The sequence below is a fragment of the Pagrus major genome, chromosome 15 (genome assembly GCF_040436345.1).
Source record: "Pagrus major chromosome 15, Pma_NU_1.0".
NCBI classification, from domain to species: Eukaryota; Metazoa; Chordata; class Actinopteri; order Spariformes; family Sparidae; genus Pagrus; species Pagrus major.
This window is the reverse complement of record NC_133229.1, coordinates 22,844,478-22,871,450: the sequence shown is the minus strand read 5'-3', so window position 1 is coordinate 22,871,450 and position 26,973 is coordinate 22,844,478. Positions and strand designations below refer to the sequence as shown.

At 42.8% G+C, this 26,973-nt stretch overlaps 1 protein-coding gene across 4 annotated transcripts; it reads left to right on the top strand.

Moving 5' to 3' along the window:
• The first annotated feature begins 347 nt into the window (after nt 1–347).
• On the top strand, nt 348–26,973 carry dachc (dachshund c). 4 transcript variants are annotated; one of them, XM_073481286.1, is made up of 11 exons: nt 348–1,127; nt 7,940–8,049; nt 11,632–11,742; nt 15,406–15,584; nt 17,135–17,255; nt 17,362–17,487; nt 21,708–21,904; nt 22,475–22,622; nt 23,788–23,916; nt 24,081–24,185; nt 26,424–26,973. In XM_073481286.1, the coding sequence occupies exons 1-11, from the start codon at nt 544–546 to the stop codon at nt 26,459–26,461; spliced, it is 1,848 nt and encodes a 615-aa protein (XP_073337387.1). In that variant the 5' UTR covers nt 348–543; the 3' UTR covers nt 26,462–26,973. The 4 variants fall into 4 exon arrangements, with proteins under 4 accessions (XP_073337387.1, XP_073337386.1, XP_073337384.1 ...); XM_073481285.1 differs by having other exon boundaries at nt 22,472–22,622; XM_073481283.1 differs by having other exon boundaries at nt 7,940–8,088.

Sequence of the window (26,973 nt, the reverse complement as noted above, 5' to 3'; positions counted from 1 at the left end):
CTCCCACTCTGCGATGTGGGAAGATCACAGTGGTACCATCATTTTAAAAAATTGTTATAAAAGAAGATAGATTGAGTGCCACAGTCACACTAAGCCCCATCAGTAGCATTAATATCAAAGTGTCTTTTTTCGTTAGGCGTTCATAAATAGGCTTATCCAAAGTTTATGTAGGCTAATCTTTGCTCTCTCTCCTCTCCTCTCTCTCTCTCTCTCCCTGTGTGTGAACGTGTCTCTCACTCTCTAAGAAACACGTCCATGCTCCTCCTCTTTATGATAATGTGACAGTAGCATCTCCAGCTCGGAGACAAGCCTCCTCTCATTCTGACTCAACTATGTGATCTGTTTTTCCACACACGGTCGGACCCTGTTCTCCTCCTGTCCTCTCTCCTCTTCTTCTTTTGCCCCCTTCTTCTTCTCCTCCTCCTCGGGCGGCTGACACTCAATGCGCACTTCCCCTCTCGCAGAGCCGCTGTGCACAAGTTAACTTTTTTTTTTATTAATAGTTGACTGTGAAGTTTACTTTTGTGCTCCTGTCCCTCGGACATGACCACCATGGCAACTCCGGCTGCTCCGGCTCTGCTCCCCGCCGCTTCGCTCGGGCACCACCCGGCGCCGAGTTCCGTCTCTCCGGCCACCAACTCCCCGCCACCTGCGGCCACCTCCGCCGCCTCCTCGCCGGCTCCTCCGGTGGCGCACCCGGCGCTGCTTCACCAGTTCAGAGCGGACCTCTTACTACCGAACGGGACCCCGTTGAAGACCGGAGGAGCCCCGGTGTCCAGCAGCGCTAAGCCCGTGTACGCCACCCCGTCGCCCGTGGAGAGCACGCCGCAGAACAACGAGTGCAAACTGGTGGAGGTGAAAGGTGCCAAGCTGGCCTCGTTCACGGTGAAAGACACGGAGCTCATCTGCCTGCCGCAGGCTTTCGACGTGTTTCTCAAGCACCTGGTCGGCGGACTCCACACCGTCTACACCAAGCTGAAACGGCTGGACATTGCCCCGGTGGTGTGCAACGTGGAGCAGGTCCGGGTGCTGCGGGGGCTCGGGGCCATCCAGCCCGGGGTGAACCGGTGCAAACTCATCTCCAGGCAGGACTTCGAGACGCTCTACAGCGACTGTACCAACGCAAGGTGAGAGGGGAGACAGGGTGGTGGTGGTGGTGAAGGTGTGACCCAGCAGGTGGGGTTCAAGATCCAGTGAATTTTAAAGGATTTTTAGTGACTTTTGTATGAAGTGTCTGCAGGTCATGACAAAAACCTCCAAGATGCATCCCCAAAATCAATATTTCAGATTGAGTGTGAGTGATGATTAATGATTAGTTGCAGCCTTAAATGATATTTCTAGCTTTAATCTGATATTTGCATGAGATTCCTCTAAATTAAAGGGCTCACAGAAAGGTTAAAGGAATATTCCATAAAATATTCTGTCTGAAAATCTGATTTGTGTGTCTTTGAGGTTTTACACCATTTGATGATGACTGACTGGAGGTCCAGTTAACCCCTTTTTTTATTTGCCACATCAGTGCTGCCAGGCCTGTCACTAATCACCATTTGAACGGATGATAAACGCTGCGATAGAGACGATGGTGTCGACGATAATGAATTTTAGTAATCTCATTTAAAAATAAACACTCTCAAAAGTTTGTCATGTTATCTCAAGCTGTGATCTCTCGCTCTCTCTGACATGCACACACACTCACACACACACACACACACATGCACCGTCTTTCACTGTCTCTCTGACACACACACACACTCTCACACACACAGGGACACGCACACATTGAATCTGACACTGTCATTCTGAGAAATTGATTCTTCACAGAAATTAATTAATTTTCATTTGGCCCCAAGCGGCAGCTTAAATCAGGACAAGCTCACTCACTCACTCACTGATCCCTTTGCTCTCTCTCCTTCCCTCTGCCTCCCCACTCTCTCTCCTTCCTTAATAACTCGCTGTCTTATCATATCAACACTCTTTAGCCCAGAGCATCAGAACAGAGGAGATGATTAAATGAATTCTCGGTATTTATGATGCGATTATGTAAATGAGCTGTTTTGCAGAACTCCGATGGTGACCAACTACATGGGTCATCAATCCAATGCGCCACAGAGATGTTTTGGATAAAGGGGCTAAATTGGCAGGGATTTGTGGTTTCCTGGAGCCTCAGTCTGCTGTTGTGCCGACCACATGCTCGTAACAGCATGGGTTTCAATCCGGAGGAGTGTGGATTAGCCTTAGTTTGGGGAATTTTTATATTGTTTGATAGTTAATCCCCGCTCCTTGGAGCACGAGTGATCCAATTTACACCTGCCATTAAATTCAGATAGAGGATGTGTCAAGATGTGTACAGATAGACGCCAAAAAAACCCAGCTTTTTTTTCATTTCTTTATGTTTCCCGCATATAGATCAAATCATCCAGGTGCTCTGCTTTATCTTTGATTTTAATAGCAGGTGTTAGCGTTTGATACAAGCTTTGACTTGTTGAGCAAAACCAGAAACAAACTATTGTGAGAAGCAGCTCTCCAACACCTGCGTTTAAAGCATTCGAGGCCCTCCAACCGAGACAAAATCCAGATGCATCTTCTGGCTGCTTTGGGATTTCTTCTGTGTCAGGTGTTAATGGGAAACGTTGTTCTACAACCGCTGAAAAATACACAGCCTCCGCCGTCTCTAATTATCCACACAACACTCAAACAGCCTTTAGTTAATGAGATCTGGAAACATCACTCGTCTGAAATCTTCAAACGACTTCTGCGATTCTTTGTCTGAGGGCTTCAAATGTGCTGTGGTGGCCATTAGTATCATCACCGTGCATTAGAAGTTTCTAGCTAATCCCTCGTGTGGGGATGGAGGTGAAAAAGTGTGACTCGAGATGGTTAAAGCAGGAAGGCTTGCCCGAGTGAAGCTAAAAGTTTCACGAACGTCTCCGTGAAAGTGATGTTGCCGCTCTCTGACAGCATCAGGGCTCAGTGAGGGTTTTGTTACTGATTAAGACAGCCATCACTTATTATTTTCCAGTCCAGTACAGTCAGACAGGCTGGAGGAGAAATAACAGCCTTGTCTGGTAGTTTAAACATGACTAACAGAGCGCTGTACATGGATCCCTGCTGTTTATCCTTTTGGCTGTTTTGTTCATTCATTTGGTTCTGTTTTAAAGATTAAAATGAAATCTTTTGAAGCATAAGGTTAAGAAAATGTCCTCTGTTTATCATTGTCTTTCCTTCTCCTCTTTGTCTCACTCCTTTACTCCCGCTGTGCACACACACACACACACACACACCCTGACCACTGACTCATCAAACCATGAAGAAGGGCCGACTTCACCCTCAGTCAAAGCCTAGTTATAATTCATGCATAGGTGGCACACAAACACACACACACGTCACACACTACACACACTAACTCTGTGTCATCTCCCAACACACACAAACTCACACGGTCACGCCTGTGCGTTTGCTGGCTTTGCTGCTAAATGACATTAGTTCCACAGAGAGAACATGGCGTGTAGGAGGCAACCTGATCCTCCGTCCTTTTCTTTCTCCCTCACAAAGGAACAGTTTCATTCTCTGTTAGGAGCACACATCAAACAGCTCGCTCAGGTCAAACTGTGTGTGTGTGTAGGTGCGCATACTGTAGGTATATATATATATACACACACACAAATGCCACCTCCCACTCGTTGCATAAAAGAAGCGTAATGTGGCGAGGTACAAGAACTCTGGGTTACTTTTCAACAAAGCACACGTTAATAACAGCACATGGTTTGTGCATTTGTACATACAAACACCTGAAACCGGTACAGATCCTCTAAATTAAAAACAGTATAGTTCATCATTTGTTACATTTCTTCTTCTAAGATATCCGTCTTTAAGATTCCTGCCTCCAGCCTAAAAAAAATGGAGGCGATTGGAATTTTGTTTGTGGTGTTTTAAAGCATTTTCCTTGCCTTTACACAAACAGGGTCCGTGGTGAACAGAAAACAAGCAGACCAGAAGAAAAAGTCCAGTGAAAACTTTTAACATTGTGTTACGATGATTTTCCACCATGTCTGGAGCAAGATGTTGCTGAAAATATAACTACTACAATTCAATTTACTTCCATTGTGTTTGGGTGGAAGCAGAAAACTTAAAATCTCTGCACATCAAAGATGGCATGAACACCTCAAGGAAAATATGGATTTTTTAGACATTAGGTTAACCGACTCTTTAAGGCCACACACACACACACACACACACACACACACACACACACACGGTTCACACGTGTTTCTTTGCCGTTCTCACACTCAGGGAATAATTATTAATAAAGGAAAAAAAAACGTTAGTTAAATGAAACGATGAATGATAAATGAGTCAAAGCGGCCTGCCGAGCACAACAAAAACCCACTCTTTGTGTTTCTCTGTGGCAAACCTCGACTGTGCAAGTTGGCAGCGGTAAGCCAGTGTCGTGTGTGTGTGTGTGTGTGTGTGTGTGTGTTTGTGTGTGTGGTGGGAAGGTGGACTCCTCAAAGCCGAGCCCCACTGCCATGCCATAACTCACTGTCAAAGTCAGCAGCGTTAAGATGAAGGGGAGGAGGCTCTCTCTCTCCCTCTGTGTGTGTGTGTGTGTGTGTGTGTGAGAGAGAGTGTGTGAGGGTGGGCTGATTAGCTCAACTTTAACCTCCGCACTCTTTTGATGTTTTATAGAGAAGACGCGCAGGATGAGATAGAGAGGGCCTCCATGTCTTCCCCTATGACAGGTTTTAAGGGAGTACACACACATTTTTGCACACACACACACTCTTGACATCGTCTTGACCCTGGAATGTGGGAGAGGAATGCAAGGCGGTATCAGTTCAGGAGATCAGATTCTTGCCATGATCAAACGTCCTGTGTGTGTCACCGCATGTGTGTGTTTGTGTGTGTGTGTGTTGTCCTGCCTGCTTCTGTCATGACATCATCACACAGGCTTTCCCTAATAACAATGGCGCACAACGCTTCTCAGCCCTCGATCTGAGAGGAAGATCACAACATCAATCTTTCCCCTGCCTTCCCTAACCAGCTGCATAAGTCTTCCTGCGCGCTGCGGCGGCGACGACCACGATATGATTTATCAAACCGGACCGTGACGGCGAATACAAACCCGTGTGATGAACGCAGATTGAAAGGATGGGAGCATGGGAGCTGTAAACCGCCGCTAATATATTCCAAACAAAATCTTGTTTGAGCTAGTCCTGTCTTTTTTTTTTCTCTCCCTACACTTACATAACACACACACACACACACACACACACACACACACACACACACACACACACACACACAGCTGCTGCCTATCAGCACCTCAGTCCCTTCAAGCCAGTAGCTGTTCCACTGTTTTGACTGTAACACTTCCTCTTCTTTCATTACTTTTCTCTTTCCCGTCTCTCTCTCTCTCTGTGTGTGTGTGTGTGTGTGTGTGTGTGTGTGTTTGAGGAAGAGAGAGAGATCTGTCATCTTTGTAATGTTTTGTTTCTGTTCCACCTGTGCTAAGCTCCAGCTGCCATGTTTGCCGTTTCGTGTTTCAGGTAACGCACACGCTAAGCTCGGAGGGCAGAACTCGATGTACAGAGTACCCTTTAAAAAAAAAAAAGAAAGAAAAATAATGTGTGTGTGTGTTTGCGTGTGTGTGTGTGTGGCCAGAGCGTTGGCATGAGGGAGGACGTCTGGGTGAGATTTTAATTAAAGTTTGAGACAAAGAGGTCATAAGCCATACACCCCCTCCTCTACACACACCTTATACACACACAGACACACACACACACACACACAGACACACACACACACACACACACACACACACACACACACACACACACACACACACACACACACAATGCACTGTTTTCTCTCTTCCCCCTCCTCTCTCTCATTCCATCCCCTCAGCTTGATGACTTTTCCATGAAAGGCTTTTTCATTAATCCTACCTCAGGGAACCGGTGCTCTCCAACCTCACACGCACACACACACACACACACACTCTCACAAAAACACACTTGCATGCCCACACACACACACAACACACACACACAGACCTCCCTCCACGGGTCACTTTGATGTATCAACGCACTTGCAGACTAAACACAAAATTAGGTTCCAGTTCTTTATGCCTCCTAAAATGCTACATATACAAAGGCACACACACACACTCACACACACACACACACACATACACACAGGCCATTAATTAGTGTGTGCAAATAAACAGTAGTAAGGGAAAGGGAAGTGGCTGCAGTAAAAACCAACCACAGTCTTTTGGTCTCTATGTGTTTTATTTTCCCCCCGCTGGTGTTTGCTTCTGCATTTGTGTGCATGTGTGTGTGCATGTGTGTGTGTGTGTTTTTGTTCATTTGAGGTGTTTCAACATCAGTTGCTGTGGAACTGTGTTGCTTTACCTTCAAACACGAGTCCTAAAAATACATTTCCTGCTTTTGTTAAGCACAGTATGCTGCTCTATATGCAAAGCAAAAAATGTGTGTGTGATGTGAGTGCACCTCCGCCTCCAAAACTCCCTCCACACACACACACACACACACACACATTCACAACGTCATCCCTTCTTGCACATTCCTGCTCTGTGTCTGTCATGTCGTGTGTCTACCTGAGTGTGTGCCCCGCGCTGTCTACGTGCCTGTGTGCGTGTACGTGTGTGTGTGTGTGTGTCTAAGTGTGTGTGATATCTGATGTCAGCTGTCACATCCCAGTCGGTCTGGGCCCATAATAAGAGACAATAATAACAACTCATTAAAACCGAGGGCAGGAACTGTGGAGCTCATCGGCTCATCAAATTAACCTTTGAACACTTCATACACACACACACACGCCACACACTCACACTCACACGCACACCAGCTACCTGTTTTTCTCCCACAGTTAGTGACTACACAATCTTTCTCTCTGTCTTTTTGTCTCTCTCCATCTTCACCCCCCCTTCCTCAGCCAGTGGGTGTGTCAACAGGGGATTGGTCCTTTCTGCTGGGTAATTGATGAATTATATGCAATATGCAAATGAGGCGCCATTAATCTCCTGACTGACAGCTTCGTTTATGGGGCCTTAATGACGGCTGGATTAGATTCTAATTAAAATCTGCTCAAAGACACCCCACGCTAGGAAGCTGCTGCTGCTGCTAGTCTATCTCACCCTCTTTTTTTTTTTTCCTCTCCCTCTCCCACCTTTTCTCTCTCTGCCTCACCTGTCCTTCCATCTCCCTTTTCATCAGCCTCTTGCTTACTATCACACCCTCTACATCTCCGCTTTTCTTTTAACATCACTTCACAGACACATGTGCTCACACTCACTTGCCCACAGACTCATGTTGTCCAGTGTCAGACTGGTATGAAAGGAGATGAGCTGCGCTGGTTGTCATTAAGCCTGATGTGGCCCGTGTCATTTCCCCTGTCAGGACATTCACACCGTTTAGTCAGAGCCAAAGTGATGTCTGACAGCTTTTCACAGACTTCCTCCAGGATTGATTGAGCATGCCCGGCTCAATCAAACCATGTGAATCTGCTTGTAGTCACAGCCTTTATTGAGGAAATTTGTGACATGGCGGGAAAAAGGGAATGAATGACGAAGAAGTGAGGGGAGGATGGAGAGGGAAGGAGGCGAGCAAACACATTTAATAAGCAAACAAATGAATGAGTAAGCTGAACAGTAATGAGGTGCTTTATTGATGCCATAGGGAAACTCCTATTTTGCTTGCTCGTATCCACAGGGAGGTCAGATTTGCAGTACAGCAGCCTTCCTGGAACCGGTCAGGTTTCACTGTTTTTGCTTGTTGACACCTCAGCAGGATCAGAGGTTTACAGAGCGAAGGACAGTTTTCTCAAACCAGGCCACCCATCTCAGGCTCAGCGTGAGTCCGAGTCGAGTATTAAACTTCCTAATGACTAATGTTGGCTTCTGTTTTTCTGCCTGCAGTTCGAGGCCAGGACGACCGCCCAAGAGGCTGCAGAGTGTGACAGAGGGCGGGACTCACCACATGCTGCCCCACAGTGGGCTGATACACGCTGGGATCATGCCTCCTGCAGGTGACCACCCAGGCCTCACCACGAACATACAGTACATATGTATGTTTACCGGAGAAACAATATCACACAGAGACACTGAAATAACACTGAGGAATCATTTCTCATTCATTATAAATATTACCCGAAACATTTAAGAAAAAACAAAAATATATAATCATTTTATATTAATAATCTTTTATATATAATAAACCTTATTGTCCAAAATGACATCGGAGCACTGAAACACTAAACATCATCTGGAATCTAATATTTTATTATTATCCCAAGCATAATTTTTTAGAAATATTTAGTTGTACTTGTTGTTTATTAAGTTAATTTAAGTTAATTTTGACAGATTCTAGTTCCTTACTCTCTGCTTTGGTAACCCTTCATAATAACTATTTTAAATTTTATAATTAATTAGTAATTTCAAAAATAAACCACTTATGAAGCAATAGTAAAGGCTTATAAACATCAGTTGCAACTTTATTGTGGCCATCCAAATAATTTTTATAGGTGAACTACACAGCATTTATTAACCATTTAGCAAGGATTGTAAACAACAGCTGCAACTTTAAAATAAAAATTAGCTTTATAAATGGTTTAAAGAGCATTTCATTGTTTGTTAACAGCGAACTAACTATTAACTACAAATTTCTAATTTATTGCTTCTATTCTGCTTCTTATATTTTTATGTTCTCCATAATCACAGAGACACAAAGAATTCAGTGCCCTCACTCTGCATATAAATAAAGCAAATCTATATACGGAAGTTTTTTTCCTTTGCACGTCTAAGGAGGCCAATTAAAGGATCCGCTCAGTGTTATAGTCACACCCTCATCAATGATGATGATCAGCCAGCGACGCATCAGAGCCTGTGGTTCAACCAGATGGCATTTTAGGAACATAAAGTTGAAACGAGGATAACAAGGGAAAAGGAAAGTAGAGATATTAGTTGTTAGTTCATATGCAGCATTTGAATGCAAAGGATAAAATGTGGAAATATAAAAATGTATTTATCAGAATAAACTGAGCAAAAGAAAAGTAATACGCACAACAAAAATATATTTTACTCCTTTTAATAAAGATTTTAACTTAATTATATGTGTCATTGAACATATATCATTGACATCTGCTTTTTGAGAGACTACCTACAAAATATGATAATTTGATAATTTTGTAAAAGACTTAAAAGTCAGTCGGGCGCTGTTCACTTTAGAAAACTTTTTTGAATTACACATTTATTCTATTAATACTGCACTAAAACTACTGCCACTATTACAGTTATACTTTCATATAAGTGTTGCAAAGTGAATAAAAACACTATTTTCAAATAATTCAAAGCAAAATACGTCAGAATTATTCTAACAAAAAATATAGTTTCATCTTAAAAATAAAAAAGGACTAACCAGAATCACATTAAACTTTAAAACATCTTTCCATCCGGTTCACCTGTCAGTGTGTTCTGTATTAAAGATTCATTACAACAGGGAAGATGCTCTCCCTTTTCACAAGATTTTCATAAGGTCAAGGTTTGTATTCCTGTAACAGTACAGGAGTCACAGAAGAAGTCCCTGTTTTGGCTCCAAGAGCGAATTAGTGTCATCTTGTTGCTTCAGCCCTCAGAGGAGCTGTTTGTAAAGTTCAAATTTTCTTTTCTTTTCGAGCTGTGGGAGGGTGAAAGCAATGACCTGGCAACTAGCTGCGTTACCCCATCAGTTTAATGAAAGAACAGGTCGCCTAAGTGAAACAGGCAAGATGGCGCGGCTGTCTACTTTCCCCGCAGACCCTCATAATGACACATTTTACCCATCATCGATAGTATGAGGAGCCTGGGTTCTGGGAGGCGACCTGCGTGTTGATTAATGAAATTAGCATAGATGCTGCTGACACGCGAGAAACAACTGCTAAGTTGCAAGTTGGTCTTTTTTCTTGCATTATAAATACACAAAGGCCTTTTGATCAGTTGAGCAACATTTATCATCTTCAGGCCAATTTCAGAATTTCCTTAAAAAAATCTTGTTTAAAAACACAAGCAGGGTTGGAAATATGTTTCATTTTTTGTTGTTTGTAAACCCATTAATTGTCTCTTCAAGGATGAAATTAAGTTTTAGGATAATTAAATTATTTTGAGGTGAAAACATGAGCAAAAATGTGGGAAAATCTGTTATTTGTAATGTCAGAGTCTGTCTTAGTCAACTGCCTGCTAAAGGCCAAAGTGCTGCTTGTTCTTGTCATAAACAGTTGTGTGTTTGAGTCCCTGTCGTGGTGTGTTTGTGCGTGTGTGTGTGTGTGTGCAGCACATAGAAAGGCAGAAAAGTAATTGTTGGCACCTCGCCGCTCTCAAAGTTGCCCTTGGCTTTGTGCTCTTCACTGCAACCTGATCTTTTCATTCCCCGCCTCAAAAGAAGCCATTTTCTGTTAGCGCCGCTTCCTCTCACTGTTCAAAGGTGCTCGAGTGTGTGCGTGTGAGTGTGCATGTGTGCGTTGTGTACGCGTCGAGTGTTCAAGAGCATCTTTCTCAGTGGGAAAAGAGTCTTTTTCCACCAAAGGAGAGGGCACGGCGGCAATGTCAGCACCACTGATTAGAACTGGCCACATGAGAGGGGGAGAAAGAGGCAGAGAGAGGGAGGACATTTGAGCGTAAAAGGCAGGGGAAATCTTTGATGTGATCCTCCTTAGTCTCTCTTTCTCGCCCTCTTGCACTCGCACATACACACACGCAACACGGTGGCTTATGTCCCGCTGTGATGCTGACATTTGAAAAGGTAAAGTAAGGAGAGGGGATGGGAGGAGAGCAGGAAGAGAGAAGGAGAGAAGATGAGAAGAAAAGGAGCAATTTGTTGTGGTTGTCTTGGACAGACAGACTGTTCGCCTCAGACAACCGTTGTGTAAGAAAAAAAGAAAAGGAAAAAAAAAACACTCAGCAGCTCAGTTTGTTGCAAATGTTTCGATGTATCCAAGATCAGGAAATTAAGACTTATGGTTTGTTTGCATTTCCTTCGGTGGTGTTTGCACAGTTGCGTGGTTCGTCCAACTTTAATAATTCACTGTGTTTGTCTGCATTAGTGCATGAGATATTTAATTTTCTGCGGCATAAGATAGAGTTTTAAAGGTTGCTCTGTGGGTCAAACTACCCTCTGAGGTTCAAGACACAAATTAAAACGTGGCTCAGCCCTCCTGCCACGTTTTGTCACTCTCCATTTCGTATCATGCGACAGTGCACAACCCCTATTAAGAAGTATCTTAGCTTTTTTTCTCCTAATTTATACTGATAAAGAAACACTTTCTGGCTTAAAGGTGGAGCTGCTGCTGAAGACGCTGAGTGTCGTCCTGTGTGCTCTGCTGTGGGATGTGATGTCCCTGTGTGGGAGAGATGAATGTCCTGGCTTGTTCCTATCACTGCTGATTCCCTGGCAGACTAAATGGCCAGTGCAGCGGTGCAGTCAGAATGAATGGCTGGCCTCTGTCTTCCCCTGACAACCTCCTGCCTACCCACTGCTCTAATCCTCCACCGGGGCCATTGATCTGGCTCTTATTGATTCCTTCTCTTTCTTTCTTTCCGTCTTTTTCTCCCTCTCTATATCTGTCTCTCTCTCTCAGATCTGTCTGCCCTGGCCAAGAAGATCAAGCTGGAGGCGATGGCCAGTTATCACAGCAACCAACATCATGGCGGGCCAAACGGAGAGAACGGCGACCACAACCCGGGACTGGGTGAGTCGTCCCATCAACGCACACGTGTGGGAGAATGTGAGATGTTTAATTACGGTCGTATGACACGTCGCGCCGTTGTTGTTTGTACACATTTTGCGATGCCAAGTCAATACAACTTGAGCAGCTGTGTTTATGTGCGGCAGCTGAAGCAAGCTGATTAAAACCAGGATGTGACATCACATCTGCTGCTTGTGTGTTTCCTCTGAGAGGCTGTGAATGAAAAAACAAGCTACAGCAGCGATGAGTCAGTTCTTCAGATGGAATTAGAAAAAGAAATCCGGGGCAGGTAATCCAAATCATCAAAGCATCAGGAGCAGATGTTTTCGTCTATATTTTTATTTTTGCCATTTTATTCATGATAAAAGCTGTATATTTACGTCAGCTTCTGACTTGTTCACATTCATGTGGTGTTCAATAACATGTTGGTCATCCGCTCCATGGCCTCAAACCGTTGCCGATAGATCATTAGTACATATTAGTCATCACATCAAGAGAGTGTAGACTCGAACTAGCTCTGTTACTCATGCTCAACATGGTGTTGGCCTGTCATACTGAGTAACACTACCTCAGGATTTACTGGAACAAAGTCTTCGCTTTTCAGAGCTGAGTAAGCCGTGTTCTCATTTACAGCTAAGTCGCTTTGTCCCTGGAAAGCACAGAATCACTTCATTTTGGAGTTGAATCCCTTACATGTGCAGGTATAATTTTTTTTTATTCATAGGTTTCCTCCCCCCTGCAAACGTTCCCTGGCTTTGCAGCGAAAGTGGAGCACCGGCACACACACACCGGGATGATAGAGAGATGAATAAGATGAGAGGCTGAAGCCAAATCAATAGTCTTCTCTCTAATTCACTATCCTGAATGCAAACGACAAATGCTGGACAATCGATGGCGGAACGGACGCACGCACACGCGCGCACGCAAACACGGACACGCACACAAAAAGGGAAAAAAAATCGGACGCGCCGCCCCCACTGTTATCGACAGGTTAAAGCGACATCAGTGTGTTTAGACAGATGACAGGGCTTATGGAGGCCTGTGTGGAATACGCTATCAACCTGTGACACATACACACACACTCATGCTGCAAGGCTTTAGGACAGAAATGAAAAAGAAGAGTGTGTCCTTGTGTTCTGCAGAAATTCAAAGGACACATATGCACGTGCAATATGTTTGTATGTAACGTATGGTATTTATAGTCATTTAGTCACATTCTAGGTCCAGGTACAAAGAAACTTTGTTTGGCTTCGGTCTGTTAATTTAATAAAATACATGTACATGGAAACAGAATATAGAACAAAGACAACTAAATGAAAGCTAATAATTAAAACAAATTAAAGAAAAGAAATAAAATAATAAATAAGTAAAAGCAGCATCAGATTCTAGGTGCAGGTTGTTAGTCCGTGGCTGTGTGTGTGTGTGTCGCAGTCTAGTGCTCACAGTCTGGAGTCAGTTTAGCCTATAAAATGTCAAAAAATGTTTAAAATGCTCATCACAATTCCCCAGAGTGACATCGTTAAAGTGTTTTTTTTATCCTAAACCCAAAGATTCTTCATTTATTATCATAAATGACAAAGAAAAGCAGTAAATCCTTAATATTTAAGAAGCCAGAAGACCAAATCTTTGACATTTTTTGCTTTGTAAATATAAACACAAAACTACATAGTGCCCCTTTAATCGATTCATCGACTAATCGTTGCAGCTCCATTATAAGCCCACCTGTTTTTGGCTGCGACTCTTTCTTGTGTGTTTGTGTAGTAAATCTTTTTCTTTACCCGTGTCTGTAAACACTCCCAGTCTTAAGCATTGTTTACCACTGTATACTCTCAGTTACGACTGCCAGCATCTGTGCGCAGTTAGGTGGCATGGTTACCACCAGCCATTATAAACCTGTAAAGCTTAATCACTGTTAATGATAGAGTCAAGTGGAAACACACACACACACAAAGAGCGCAGGCATACATACACACATAAGCACAATGTGTGTTTTTTTTCCATACCGCCACCCACGGCCTTATGGGAAGGATGGGCCCCTACCAGAGCTTTAACCACTACAAAGGCAATCTCGGATTACACACACGCACACACTCACAAATGCTGAGTGTGACACCTTATGGGCCGCGGAAGAGCAGGGAGCAGCCATTTCTGCATTTAACAAGATCTTCTGGGAAATTTACAGTAACTGTTTGTTTACAGTAATGGTTTGTTTGGATAAACATAAGAGAGGCACTTTGACTTTTGATGTTTTTAATGAAACATAAGAGAGAGTGATGGGAGGGCAGAGAAGTAGGGGGGAAAAAACAGCGTTAAGAAGAAAGAGAGAATGAGAGGGAAAATGAAATTATAAAAGGGGGGTTGGGGGTTTTGGAGGGGAGGAGGGGTGAGTGACAAAAAAGTGGAGCGCTGGTCTCTAACCAAGGCTTAATATTTGGAGTTGGCTGCTAGTTGATTGTCGGAGCATCTGGTTATTTAGCTCCATTCAGACAGATCTTTTGTTTGGATTGGTTTCTGCTCTGGGCAAGTGAGAGACTAATCTGCCAAATGCACAAAGCACTGCACATATGTCCAGCGAGCCCGACTCATAAAGTCAACGCCTCACTCTTTATTTCTTAGTTTGCCTTTTCTTTCTCTTTTTTCCCCTCTTTCTTTCCTTCCCCTCTGTTATTTGTTCTATTTCATCTCTCCTCTTTGGATAGCCTTTTTTTGTTTCCATGCACTCGTTCTATTATTTGTGACAATTGTGTGGAATAGAGTCCAAGATTTTTTCCTTTGTGTTTATAATTACCCGGCGTGCATTGCTGGCCCAGCACCAGGACTGCCATCAGCTTCTTTTGTTCCACTTCCTCCCTGTGTTTCTTTTGTTTTTGTTTTTCCTTTTATTAAATGATAAATATTTATGTCATTTTCTCCCCCCCAACAGGATTGTTTGTTTCATGAATAGAGGGACCGCAACAACCCACTAGGGTGCTGTTGAGAGGAAGGATTTTGTTTAAAGATAGTGGATGCTTGTCTTAAATAGAGGAGTGCGAACAACAGATTGGCCGAGATAATAAGAGTTTGGTTTGAACCGTGTTGGATTATCGTCAAGAACACCGGGGCATTGAAGGAAAAGTTGGCCAGTTTGTCTTAATTCCAAAGAGACTGAGTTGTGCTTTTGCAGGTGATGCTCATGAAACGCATTTTTCAACATATTCAGGCCATCGCTATCTTTACATCTTTGTGTTTCTCAGTCATGTCTTCTTCCGCTTTCCCTCCCTTTTCTTCCACTCTCCTCCTGTGCTCGTCTTTTTCCACACTCGACATCGCTCGAGGCGCACATGCACACATATTTTCGAGTCGTGGTTTAGAAGCAGAGCAGTCATCCAGGTGATATTGACATCACAGAGGGATGATATCGGTGCCCAGTTTCAGTCCTGTCATCCAGAGACACTGTGGGTTTTCAGTTCAGTATACACACCAGTGAGCAGAGGAAGGCCTTTAAGTTGTGATGGATAAATACAAGTGAAGCAAAATGAATTGAGACCTGTTTCATGTTGGGCGCATGTATAGTGACGGCCTTTAAACAGAGCTGCCGGGCTGACCTTTGCCATGTATGAATACTGTACTCTACTGTACTGTCTCTCCTTAATACATCTCTATTTCATTCTGTTTCTCCCCCACCAGTTCTTGATCAGTTGCCCTTCATGATGATGTCACATCCTCTGATCCCTGCCAGCCTGGCGCCGGCCTCCGTTTCCATGGCCATGGGCCAGATGAACCGACTGAACACGCTGGCAAGCATGGCCAATGTGGCGCATCTCCACGCCAAGCCCCCTGCCAGGGCTCCCACCTCCGTCATTAAGGTGAACTCAGAGGCCCATCAGCCCGGTGGAGCTGACCACCAGCCAGCTTTAGTCCACGTGACATTTGGGAACTTGTGATATTAAAATGTGTTGTTTCATAATTTCACAAACTTGGTTTTAACTTGATAATTTCAAGATGATTCAATATTTTGATCATTTACAGAATCTAGAATCGAGTTTCTATCTCTCTTTCATCCAGTGGTTATGGCTCTAAACCGGTAATTGTCTACTGATGGATATCCAAGTTCTGGATCACTACCAGAATGTAATCAGTTGTTCCTTCCACAAACATATCTATTTATAAATGTTTAAAGATATCCTGCATACAGACAGAAACTCTAGCCTTCCTAGCCAAGTTGGTCACTTTGCTTCAAAACAGGCCTTTGATTTAGTTGCTTCACTCTTAAGATTGATTGGAGGGGGTTTTGGAAGGATTGAATATTGGCAAAAATGTTATGTAGTGTCAGTCCTTACAAAGTATTACAGCATGTCTTTGTCAATCAGAGGAAGTACTGTCATAATTTTAATGATGCAGGCCATTGTGTTCCAAACACTGGGCTGCGTCCCAAAGATTGTTTATGACACTTATTGAAACAAGCAACAATTTTTTCCTGTGAACACCAAAGAATGCAACATCATGTATTATGTACTAGCTTTTCCAAGAATATCATTTTCTTGATAAGTGGATAACGCTATTCTGCCCCACAAAGCCAACACACAGCTACATTCATTGGATAAAATGTAAGCTTTTTTGAAGATGTTTTATTGTAATAAATAAATAATTATGCCATAAAAATGTAGAACATCTGTGAAAAAGCTCAACAAAAGAGCTATGTCAAGCTAGCTCTCAAGCTAGCTACAGGCTAACCTTTAGCATAAACTAAATGTACTTTCTTTTACTCTTAGCTCTCTCTATAATTAAAAAAAAATCAATTTTGATGATAATTTTGGTAATTCAGTTTCTTCTCCATCATAAATAAATGAGACAGGTAGTACATGCTGAAGAAGGAAACAGCTAAAATATTTCTGTTGGCTAAAAGATAACTGACGTTAGCCTCACTTAGGAGAGTAGCAGTAGCGTAACTGCCCTTCCAGCATTTGACTCTGAATTCATCCAAAATGAACACTTTTTTGAGATCTGTTTTTCTATACAAAAATAATTATGCCATATAAAATGTAGAATTACATGAAAATACCTGTTTTAGAGCCAGACGTCGCTCTCTGTATGAAGACACCGACAACAAGGCAGGCCAAGCAAAAGAGCTGTATCAAGCTGGCTGGCAAGATAGCTACAGGCTAGTGTTAGCCAAAACTAAATGTAGTTTTTATGTAATTGAAAAAAAACATGGTAAAGTTGGTAAGTCATTTATCATAACTAAGAGTAGTATATATTAGTAGATCTATATGATAAAGAAAAACAGCTAAACCATTTCAGCTAGCTAAAAGACAGACGTTAGCCTGGCTTAGCTGCAACTGCCTTTTGTCTTTGAATGTATTTGTATGTTTTGTACAGATTTTGTCACGCTAATAATTTTTGGTTATTTTTGTAGGAGCGAGTGCGCGACAGTCCCTCCCCTTCTCCCTCATTGGAGGAAGCTCAGATGTCATCCAATCACAGCAGCAGTGTGTCGAGTTCACCGTCTCACACAGAGCGCACTGCAGAAACCACACGTACGTACTCACCTGTGTGATCTGCCCAGGTAGTGGAAGGATGCTTCAGCTGTAACAAAACATGCGAGCGATTTATAATCATTTCAACTTTTTATTTTCCCTCCAGACCCACAGGACAACGGGCTGTCATCAAGTCACAATGTGTTGGCGCATTCCCCTGGTGTGGTGCATGGGGCCCGAGAGACAGATGTTGAGCACAGCAAGGAGAACAAGAGGGGCCACATCGACAGAGGTATTTATGTTTGTATAGCTCGGGTCAGCGTTGGGTTAACGGAAACAAATTAAGATCTCTTATCTCGTATTTAGATGTCTTATTTTTAGAAGTAATTTACACATTTATTGAATGACAATGTCTGTCTCACCTCAAAGGTCAAGTTCTTGCTGTTTTTCCAAAAATGTCTCGTTGTGGTCATTAATCATTCAATGATTATTCATGAGTAATGATTATTTCTTGGACAAATCAATTTCCTTTACCCAAAGTCTGTCAATACAGTACAACAAGCACTCAGCTTCCATCCAATCCATCCATCTTTGTCATCATTTATACTCACACTTGTGGCGATGGTTTATTTAACGCTATCTGTTTTAAAAGCGAGAGGCTTTCCAACAGTTTGACAGGGAAGAGATCTCACAGTAACAGGTCGATAAGGATTCACAGTCTCGCCACTTCTCTCCTCCTCTTCTCCTCCTCGCTGTCGGTGGCCCCCCTCGGCTTCCCGCAGAGAGCAAAGACAAATAATTCTGCAAAACAGGGCTCCATTAGACCAGGAAGCAGTGTTACATTAGCGAGCCATTTGCCGGGCCGCGGCCTAACGAGCCAGGCGGCCTCCCGCGCTCTCAGCTGGACCTCATCTGCATAACGACCGCCTCCCTGTCGTTAGGGCCCGCGTTGCCACGGCGCTGCAACGTCAGTTGTTTGGTTCTCTCTGTCAGGGAGGTTTGCATTAGCTTAATGAGGACTGCTCAAGGACAAACAGTCAGCAGAAATCCACAGCGAGAGACAGGGAGAGAGAAGCTGAGAGTTTGTATGTGTGTGCACGCGCCCTGTGTAAATGTATTCTAATACTGAATCACATTATTCAGTAATCGAATCTAAAAATCACAAAGGCCTCCCAGGTAAGGTTTCAGATGCTGTCAGGTATCTGTGAATATATTGACAAAGCAGTGATGGCACCAGCAACGTGAATGCCATGCATCACACATCGCATTTATGCAATTGATTTCCAATTGATTTTTGCTGCATGCAAATGAAACACATGTACATTTGCTGGATTGCAGGCTTTTGTACTTGACCTACAACATCACAGAATAGGTTTATTGTGGATTGAGCGGAGTTTCAAAGAGCACTTCGGCGCTGTCACTCTATCAATCTATTGTATGATAATCTCTGAGTGTGTATGTGAGTCAGTTTTGGCTGTGTGTGCTGTTTCAGTGGTCTTTGAACAACGTATCCATGCAGCAAAGATCAGAGGCCATCCCTGACACCTCACTCCCATTAACCAAACATCAGCAGAATTTTATTCTCTCTCTGTCTCCCTCCCTCCCTCCCTCCCTCCCTCCTTTTCTCTTCCGCTGACTGGCAGTCTTCACGTGGTGAAGTTCATTAGCCCTGGGGACGGGTGGGAGAGGAATAAGAGAGATGAAGTTGGGAGAAAAGAGAAAAACAGACAGTGACCTTGGTTAGGGAGATGGGTAAATGATCAAACGAGCTGGCAGCTGTGTGTGTGTGCGTGTGTGTGTTAGCGTGTGTCAGTGTGTGTGTGTATTTATGCCAAACGTGTGTGTGAGTGTGAGGTAAAGTAGGCGTAAAACAGTAACTCAATAAAGGATCAGTCACATCCAAGGAGCCTGGGGAGCCCACGCTGCTGACTGCGCACTTCAGCGGCTACGAATGTGTGTGTGCGTCTGTATGTGAGCCACGGGAGTGTAGTTGGATGCCCTCCGCTGAGCTCGCCAGCACCTGCTAATTACCTTTCTCTACAGAGCAATGCTTTTAGCAAGAAAGAGGGAGAAAGAGGAGGAGGAGGGGGGTATTGCTTCTCATCTGTGAAACACCTTGAATGTGACAGTTGCCAAGACGTGAGGCCGAGGCGGAGAAGGGGAGGTGGGTGGATTTGGAGCAGAAGATGCTGTGGTCAGCTAAGTGGAGAAAACACTGTCATTTGTCACAGACAGAGAAAAGTGCCAGATATCACATCGCACGTTCGCACTCGTCTCTGCTCCAATAACCGCCGGACTCCCAGGACGTCTTCGTCCTCAGTGGCTCGGATGACAGTCAACGGATAAAGTGAGCAACTGCCTGATGTGGAGAAAAAAAAATGCAGAAAATGGCTAATCTTCATCTCCCCCACTGTCACGAATCGGGAACACGCAGTTCTCAGGTTTACAAACAGATGGTCATCCATAATGCAGCTTCTTAGCTGTTTTTATGGGAGATGTCAAGCTGTGATGCATTATCAATAGGCAGAGTGCCATCTAATAAAGGGTAACCACATTTTCAAAAGCCGCAACCAGGACTTGTGCGTATGTCTACATGCAGACAGTAATTAGTGTACACACCTATTTACTGTTGGGCTTGATATCTTTACAAGAAATTAAATAAATGTGTTAGTAAGCCATAAATTACAGAAATGTGTTCACACACTGTCACTGGAATGAGGAGCTGTTTGCTTATTTATAACAACGTCACACCTGAAGTCTTGGAAACGGTATAATAAACAGGAAAGAGTTTGTACTTTAGACTGCTCACATTTGTCAATAACACAAGGAAAGAAAACTAATTTAAATAGCGCTTTTCAAAAGGGTACTTTCAAAGTAGAGGAAAGAGTAAAGAAAAAGAAAATAAATCTCTGTTGTTTCTCATCTGCCAGATGAATGTAAAGTCATGTAAAGGCTCAGCAATGTATGGAAATATAAAACAAAGATGCAACATTTAAACACCACAGATTATAAAGTTATATTACCAAGAAAAAGATAAAGAGAACAAGTGACTTGTTCATTTTGACATTGACTTCATTTCAGAAAAGAAAGCAAAGCCCCCTACTGTACTGTATTTATACTGATTAAAGGATATCGCTCTGTGTTTTTCTTATTGTCAACAAAATCCAAGAAAAGACTCAAACTAACAATGAATAAGTCCACGTCTGAATACTTTCTGAGTTACCTGCCCTGTCTGTGGCGCTCATCTGTTCCCACTGAAGACATGAATCTTTAAAAACAGGTCACGAATATGTACTTTGATTTTTTTAATAATGTTTTTTCCTAAAACTGGGAGCTGTAGTTTTTAGCAGATGTTACTTAAACAAGACCAAATGTTTACATATCGGACAACAGACTGGTGTGTGTGGGAAAAACTACAATACCCATGTTCAGAGTAGTGAGGCACTATGTTACCCAGTGCAGCAGTGTGGCTTGTTGAGGTGTTTTTAAACAGTAATTTAAAGGGACAGTTCACCCCCAAATGAATATTTTCCTTGTACCTGCAGTGCTATTTATCCATCTTGATCGTTTTGTTGGCATTGCCGAGTTTTGGAGATATCGTCAAGATGTCCGCTTTCTCTCTCATATAATGGAACTAGATGGCAGTCTTGTGCAATTTGAATTAAATTGAATTGAATTGAATTTGACGAACTCAACAGCGATGTCTCTTTACACAAATCATGTTACTCAGGATAATCCACAGACTTTGTGAGCGGTTTCATGTAGGAACTATTTTCTTTGTTACGAACTGCACCCGCCAACCATATTACTACACAAAAGGAAGCGTGTATCTACTCATGAACGAGAGGGTAGTAGTGTTGTCAGCAATATCGATACATCTCAAGTATTTGAAACCATTTTAATATAAATTTTCCATAGTATTAATACAACGGTACAGACCCGCCTTTTCTCACTCCTATGATATTGGTCAGAAGTAAATGACCAAAGATGCTGTAACAGCCTTGTTATAGTTATCTTTTAATAAAAATCGAGCATATTTGCCCTCATTGTTGTGTCCATTGACACTTGTAGCTAACTAAGCTAAGTACGCTAGCTAACATTGCAGTTCAGCCGGGGAGAACGTCATTAACGTTTACATCTTGCGCTGTCACACGCACGAAACTCTCATCAATGAGTAGGTGCACACTTCCAGACATCTAGTTCGATTATATTGGAGAGGATGCAGACTTCTCTATGGCCAATATCTAGATGGTCGAAAAGCACGAAAGGAAGGAAGAGAAATGTGTGAACTGTCCCTTTTATTATACCAGGGACAACCCTCAGCTTTGACCACCCAGAACACACTTTGTAGTTGGATAAATTCACAGTTGACTCTGATCTTTTCATGGGTTTGTTCACAATGAGAAAATGTTTGCAAATGAAAACTGTAAGCCCTTTTGTGTTGAACTGATTCAACCAGAAGAAAATTGACCTTACTGATTATACATCAAAATGTCTTTCTCTTCCCTCCAGATAACAGCTCCTTGGCCGCTCACACAACCAGGGAGAGCTGTGATCGACAAGTCTACCAGAAACCCCCGTCAGGCAGGGAGAGCTGTGAGAGGGTATCTTACCCTGCAGGACAGAAGCTCCCAGCAGGTCTCCACCACACTCCCTTCATCTTCCCGGAAGGCTTGTCCTCCATAGAGACCCTGCTCACGAACATCCAGGTGAGGCTCTGCCGGGGCTTTATTATTATTATACTCTGAGATGAATAGGAAAAGAGAGATGAGCCACTCTTTGGGATTTCCTGAAATGATAAATAGCAGACGAGGCAGACATTTAGGATGTGCAGTAATTGGGAAGGGCGTGTGCCGACCTGCCTCTCAGATTTTACGTGTCTTTGTTACGGCAGAGTCACGATAAAAGAAAGCACTCTCTGGCTGGGAAAACATGTTTGTAACCTCATCTAACCCCGACGTGATGGCAGAAATCATGATTCATGAGTAAATCCAGGAATTTTTCACCTGAGTTAAACGTTGCCCGAGGAAGAGTCAAAGTCTTTGTGATCTTTTTGCTCTTACATTGATGTGGTTTCACATTCTCCTTTTTTATACACTGGCTCATTTTGAATCAATTTAACCTTGAAAGTTGAGAATCACACTGCCTTTGTTAAAGTGCCAGAAACAACAGAAATATTTACTCAGGATTAGGTGATTAGGTGAAGTCAGGGATCTCATTTCTCCTGGCTTTAGATCAGCGTGTAACCTGTTGATGTGCGCCTGTGTGTCTCCAAGCAGGGTCTGCTGAGAGTTGCCATAGAGAACGCACGGGCGCAGGAGAAGCAGGACCAGCTGGAGAGGACGGAGCTGAAGATGGAGCTGGTCCGAGAGAGGGAGCTCAGGGAGACCTTGGAGAGGCAGCTTAGCCTGGAGCAGAAAAACAGAGGTAGACAGACTGCATCGCATCAAGAATCACATGCGGCATCTTGGGAGAAAACAATCCAGTAGACTTTACAGACACAGCTAAATAAACCCTTAGTCAGTGTTAAGTAAAGTTTTTTCCTTGGATATTCTAGTTGGGAAGTGATGATTGGGGCGTTGCCTCCCTCCCTTATAGAGCTACCATTCAAAACTATCAGTGTTACATTTCCCATCATGTGTTCATAACCACTGACTTTTACACCAAACACAAACACTGGTGGTCTAATTCACTTCTTTGCTGACAGGACATCTAATCACTTTAAAATCAGTCAATGAAGTGCGGATATCTACTGTATATTAACCCTGCAGAGGTAAATAACTACAAACTTAAAGTTTGGTACGTTCAAAAAAGCTGTGACAAACACCCAGCGAGAGGACTTGCCAATCAGGGACTAGATTAGACGAAGTCACACCAGAGGGACACATTTGTAACTTGTGGTGGATTTTATCCCAAACTCTAAAATTAATATCACATTCAGCCACACCAACACAACTAGAGATGTCCCTGACAACTAAGATCCCTGAAGTTTAAAGCGGTTATCACCAGACACAACAGCAAACAGGAGGCTCCTGCTCTCTGTGCGTTGATAAGCAGACAGGAACACCTCTTCATGGAGTTCTCTGTCCTGCTTGGATAAAGTCAGCAGGCATACCAGAAACTTTCATGAACGAGGGGAGGAGAGACATGGGTTACTGACCAAACACTCTATAACAGTGATTACTGTTGGAGTACAGAGCTATTTAGGTCAACATGTGATTTAAATGTGTATATTATTAAAATTACATTAATAAGTTTAACTGACAAGTAATTCTGGTAATGGCTACCTACCGATGATGGTAATGTTTAATCAGTTAGTCAACTGATCGCACACATCCCTAAAAACAACAAACAACAACCTCATAATAAGTTCAAAGTCCCTCAAATCTCTTGATGCAAAGATCCAAAGAAGGTCGGGGAACAGGGAGGCCAGACAGAACGATAATTTATACAATAAATGACTCAGCTGAAGTTGAGTCTAAAAAATATTGGAAGCACTTGAATAATTAGATTGTAACCTTTTTTGACATCCTTTGTCATCTTCTTCTTCTTCTTCTTCTTCTTCTTCTTCTTCTCCCTTTCCTCTATTTAGTTCTGATCCAGAAGCGCCTGAAGAAGGAAAAGAGGAATAAGAGGAGACTTCAGGAGGCCTTGGAGGAGGAGGTCAAACTCCGCGACCAGGCAGAGCACACCCTGCTGCACACTTCCAACGCACACACAGGTACAGACACACAAACCATTCCTTTATAAATGTTTTATTTCTGCTTCGACTCAGAGTCGAGCTTAAAGCTATCACAGCCTCATTTTCATATCGGATGTCGCCAAGCATTCAGTGCAACATAGCCTCTAATTAAGTGTCTTTACTAATTAACGACCCAACTACAGGCCATCAATCATCAGCAGCCCCTCCTCACACAGAATCCGTGACCCAGGACGTGGACGGGAGCAACCACGATGCCAACAGGCTGGACACCAAGGCAACAGTACAAGGTACAGCTGTCCAGATAACAAACTGTGTTGTGGAAACAGCTTCATATTCTGACCGGAGAGAGTGTTGTGCAATTATTACACAGAAAAGACTGGAGTAGAAAAGCTGCTGTCACTGCTAAAATGTTTCTGTCCCCAAATGACAACTCAAAGGAGATTAAGACAAACAACCTCATTACAGAGCTTTGATATTTTTATTTTCTTACTTGTGTGCCAGGCTCTGTTATCCATGAGTAGAAAATATAAATGCAATATAAAAGCAAAAACATTAAACTTTTAAAGGATAAGTTCGCCCAAAAACATTGAGTGTTGCAGAATCCTCCTAAACAGCTGACGTAGATGGGGACTTGTTTTAAAACATAAAAAAACCAACAGAAATAAAATACAAAATGGCTCCAAACAGCTCGTACAGCATAATCCAAGTCTCCAAAAAGCCTCTAGATCCCAAATTGATTTTATAAGATGTTATTTACACCTTTGAGACGCGATTGGGCTCGTGCACCCTCTTCAGGTGGGGGCCTGCTAACGCTTTTAGCTTAGCATCTAAAGTAAAGATTTGGGCTTTAAAAAAGGGTGTAAATAACGTCTTTTCAAATCAATTTGGGCTCTCGGTGCTTCCGGAGACTTGGAATACACCAGACCATCTGTATGGAGCCATATTTAGTTTTTTTGGTTGTTTTAAACAAGTTCCCATCTACTCTCTGAGTTTTTTGGGAGGATGCTGCAACTCTGTCTTGCTGCAAAGCTCCAGAAAGGTTTTGTGGTCTACGAAAACTTTACCCAACTTTCTATTGGCACATAATGATAAGGATAAGTCAGGGTTTGCATAGAATAAAGATACAACATAGCAGCAAAACTCCTGAGTTATAGAGTTTGGTCTCATCAAGCAATGTCAAAAACAGCTTTGACACCTTCTGAAATAGTTTTGTAAATTCCAATCTGTTCCTTCTTGGCATCTTGTTGAGCCACCTCCTGAGACATGGTGGGCGATGGAGACTTCCAGTTTAGTGATATTAATTTTTTAGCTGCAACCATGCCTGTTTTTGATGGCAAAGAGGGGCTCTTTTCTTCTCAGAGCAACCAAATATCGGCAAATTACACACTGGCCAAGTTAGCTCCGTATCGTTTGGAAAACCAATTAAATATGTGACACTACTACTTCTGGACAATGCCAGAATAAGTGTGATATATTGTGTCACACATGGGAGAAACTGATACATCTTACCAAGATAGTTTTAGACTAATGCAGTGTGTCAGACTTTAAGGTTCGAGTCCAGCTCTTAAAAAACATTTGTGGAGGCACTGCAACAAGTTCGTGGGCATTATTTACTTGTTATTCTCGTCAAAAAATGCCAATTTTTGTGTAAGAATTGTGAAATAAACAGTGATAAACCTTCTGCTGGGGATTTATTTAGTTCCTATTAACTGAGCTAGGACAACAGATTTCATTATTTCACCTACTCCCTCCTTCTGATGCTTAACTGACCAGTCTAGTGGAAGGGTTTTCAAAGATTTCACATGGAGACTGCTCCTGAGAAATTGAACAAAATCAAATGAAGCGTGAGGCAGTTCACCGGGGCTGGCGTTTTAATGGAGACAAGCGTTTAATTTATTTATTTCGCCAACATTATTGTCTTCACCGGGACAGATTAATGAGAAAATCCCACATGTAACATCTTAAACAGACAGAAAAAGAAACGGCCGTGATCTGTAGCTTGGCCTCGTCAAACGAGTGCAATGGTTCCTGCCCACCTCTGCTCCGCGCCGTGCCAGGGCCGCCGTAGCAGACAGTGTGCTTGTTCAAAGGCAATTTTTAATTGAATGTCAGTGAAGCAAGAAGAGAACTGGCCACTAATTAACGGCTGTCTTAATTGTCCTCGTGACGAGTTTGTTTGGACATCATTTGCATAATTAACACCCAGTAATAAATCATTTAAAGGGGAATTGTCTGTCAGACAGCAGGGCAGGATGTGGTTCCTTTGTGCCAGGAAGTTTTATCGCCAAAAACAGGGATCAGGGGCCGAAAAACACTTTCAACTGGGCCTTACCAAATAATGATCTTTTATTAATGATTTGGTCAAGGTTGTAGAAGACCTCGTTCAATATTTATATGAATACATTAATACCATGCAGGATTTTTTTTCTCTCCAGTCCCTGTGGTCTACCATAAGAATCTGTCTTTCATTGAAGGGAGTTTAGATGTTTTTGTTTTATTAATCTGGATTTCTGTGTGGATTTCAGAGGGCAGAGTGTTCCTGCAGACCACCGGGATGTACTGAGGACGAGGTGGAAGGACGGATGGACGAGTGAAAGAGCAGAGTGATGAACATTCCTCCTTTTTACGAGAAATACAATCGACAGGCATGCTCAGCCGCGCGGTGGCATCTGAGATCAGACTCCCCCACATTTCAAAGGGTGACATACGAACTCCTCCATTGTTCTCTTGTTTAATTTATTGCATTTATCACCGAATCTCGGCCGTAGTGGGAACAGTACTTTATTCTGCTGATGTGTTTTGACTGTGTTTCTTTCAATCAAGGTTTTTAGATCCCTAGATGAAGATGACCATAGTTGTTTTTTTTGTCAGTCAGTGCTGTTTATCTGGACACAAGTGATGAATTGAACTTGTAACAGAGTTGTGTACATATATATAGTCATCACTTTTGTTATTATTATTATCAAAAAGAAAAAACATAATGGCATGTTGTACAGTCAGTAAATGACTTGTATTGTGTATGTTATGCAGTAGTGCAGTTTGACAATACAAACAATACAAATCCTTTTTATTAAA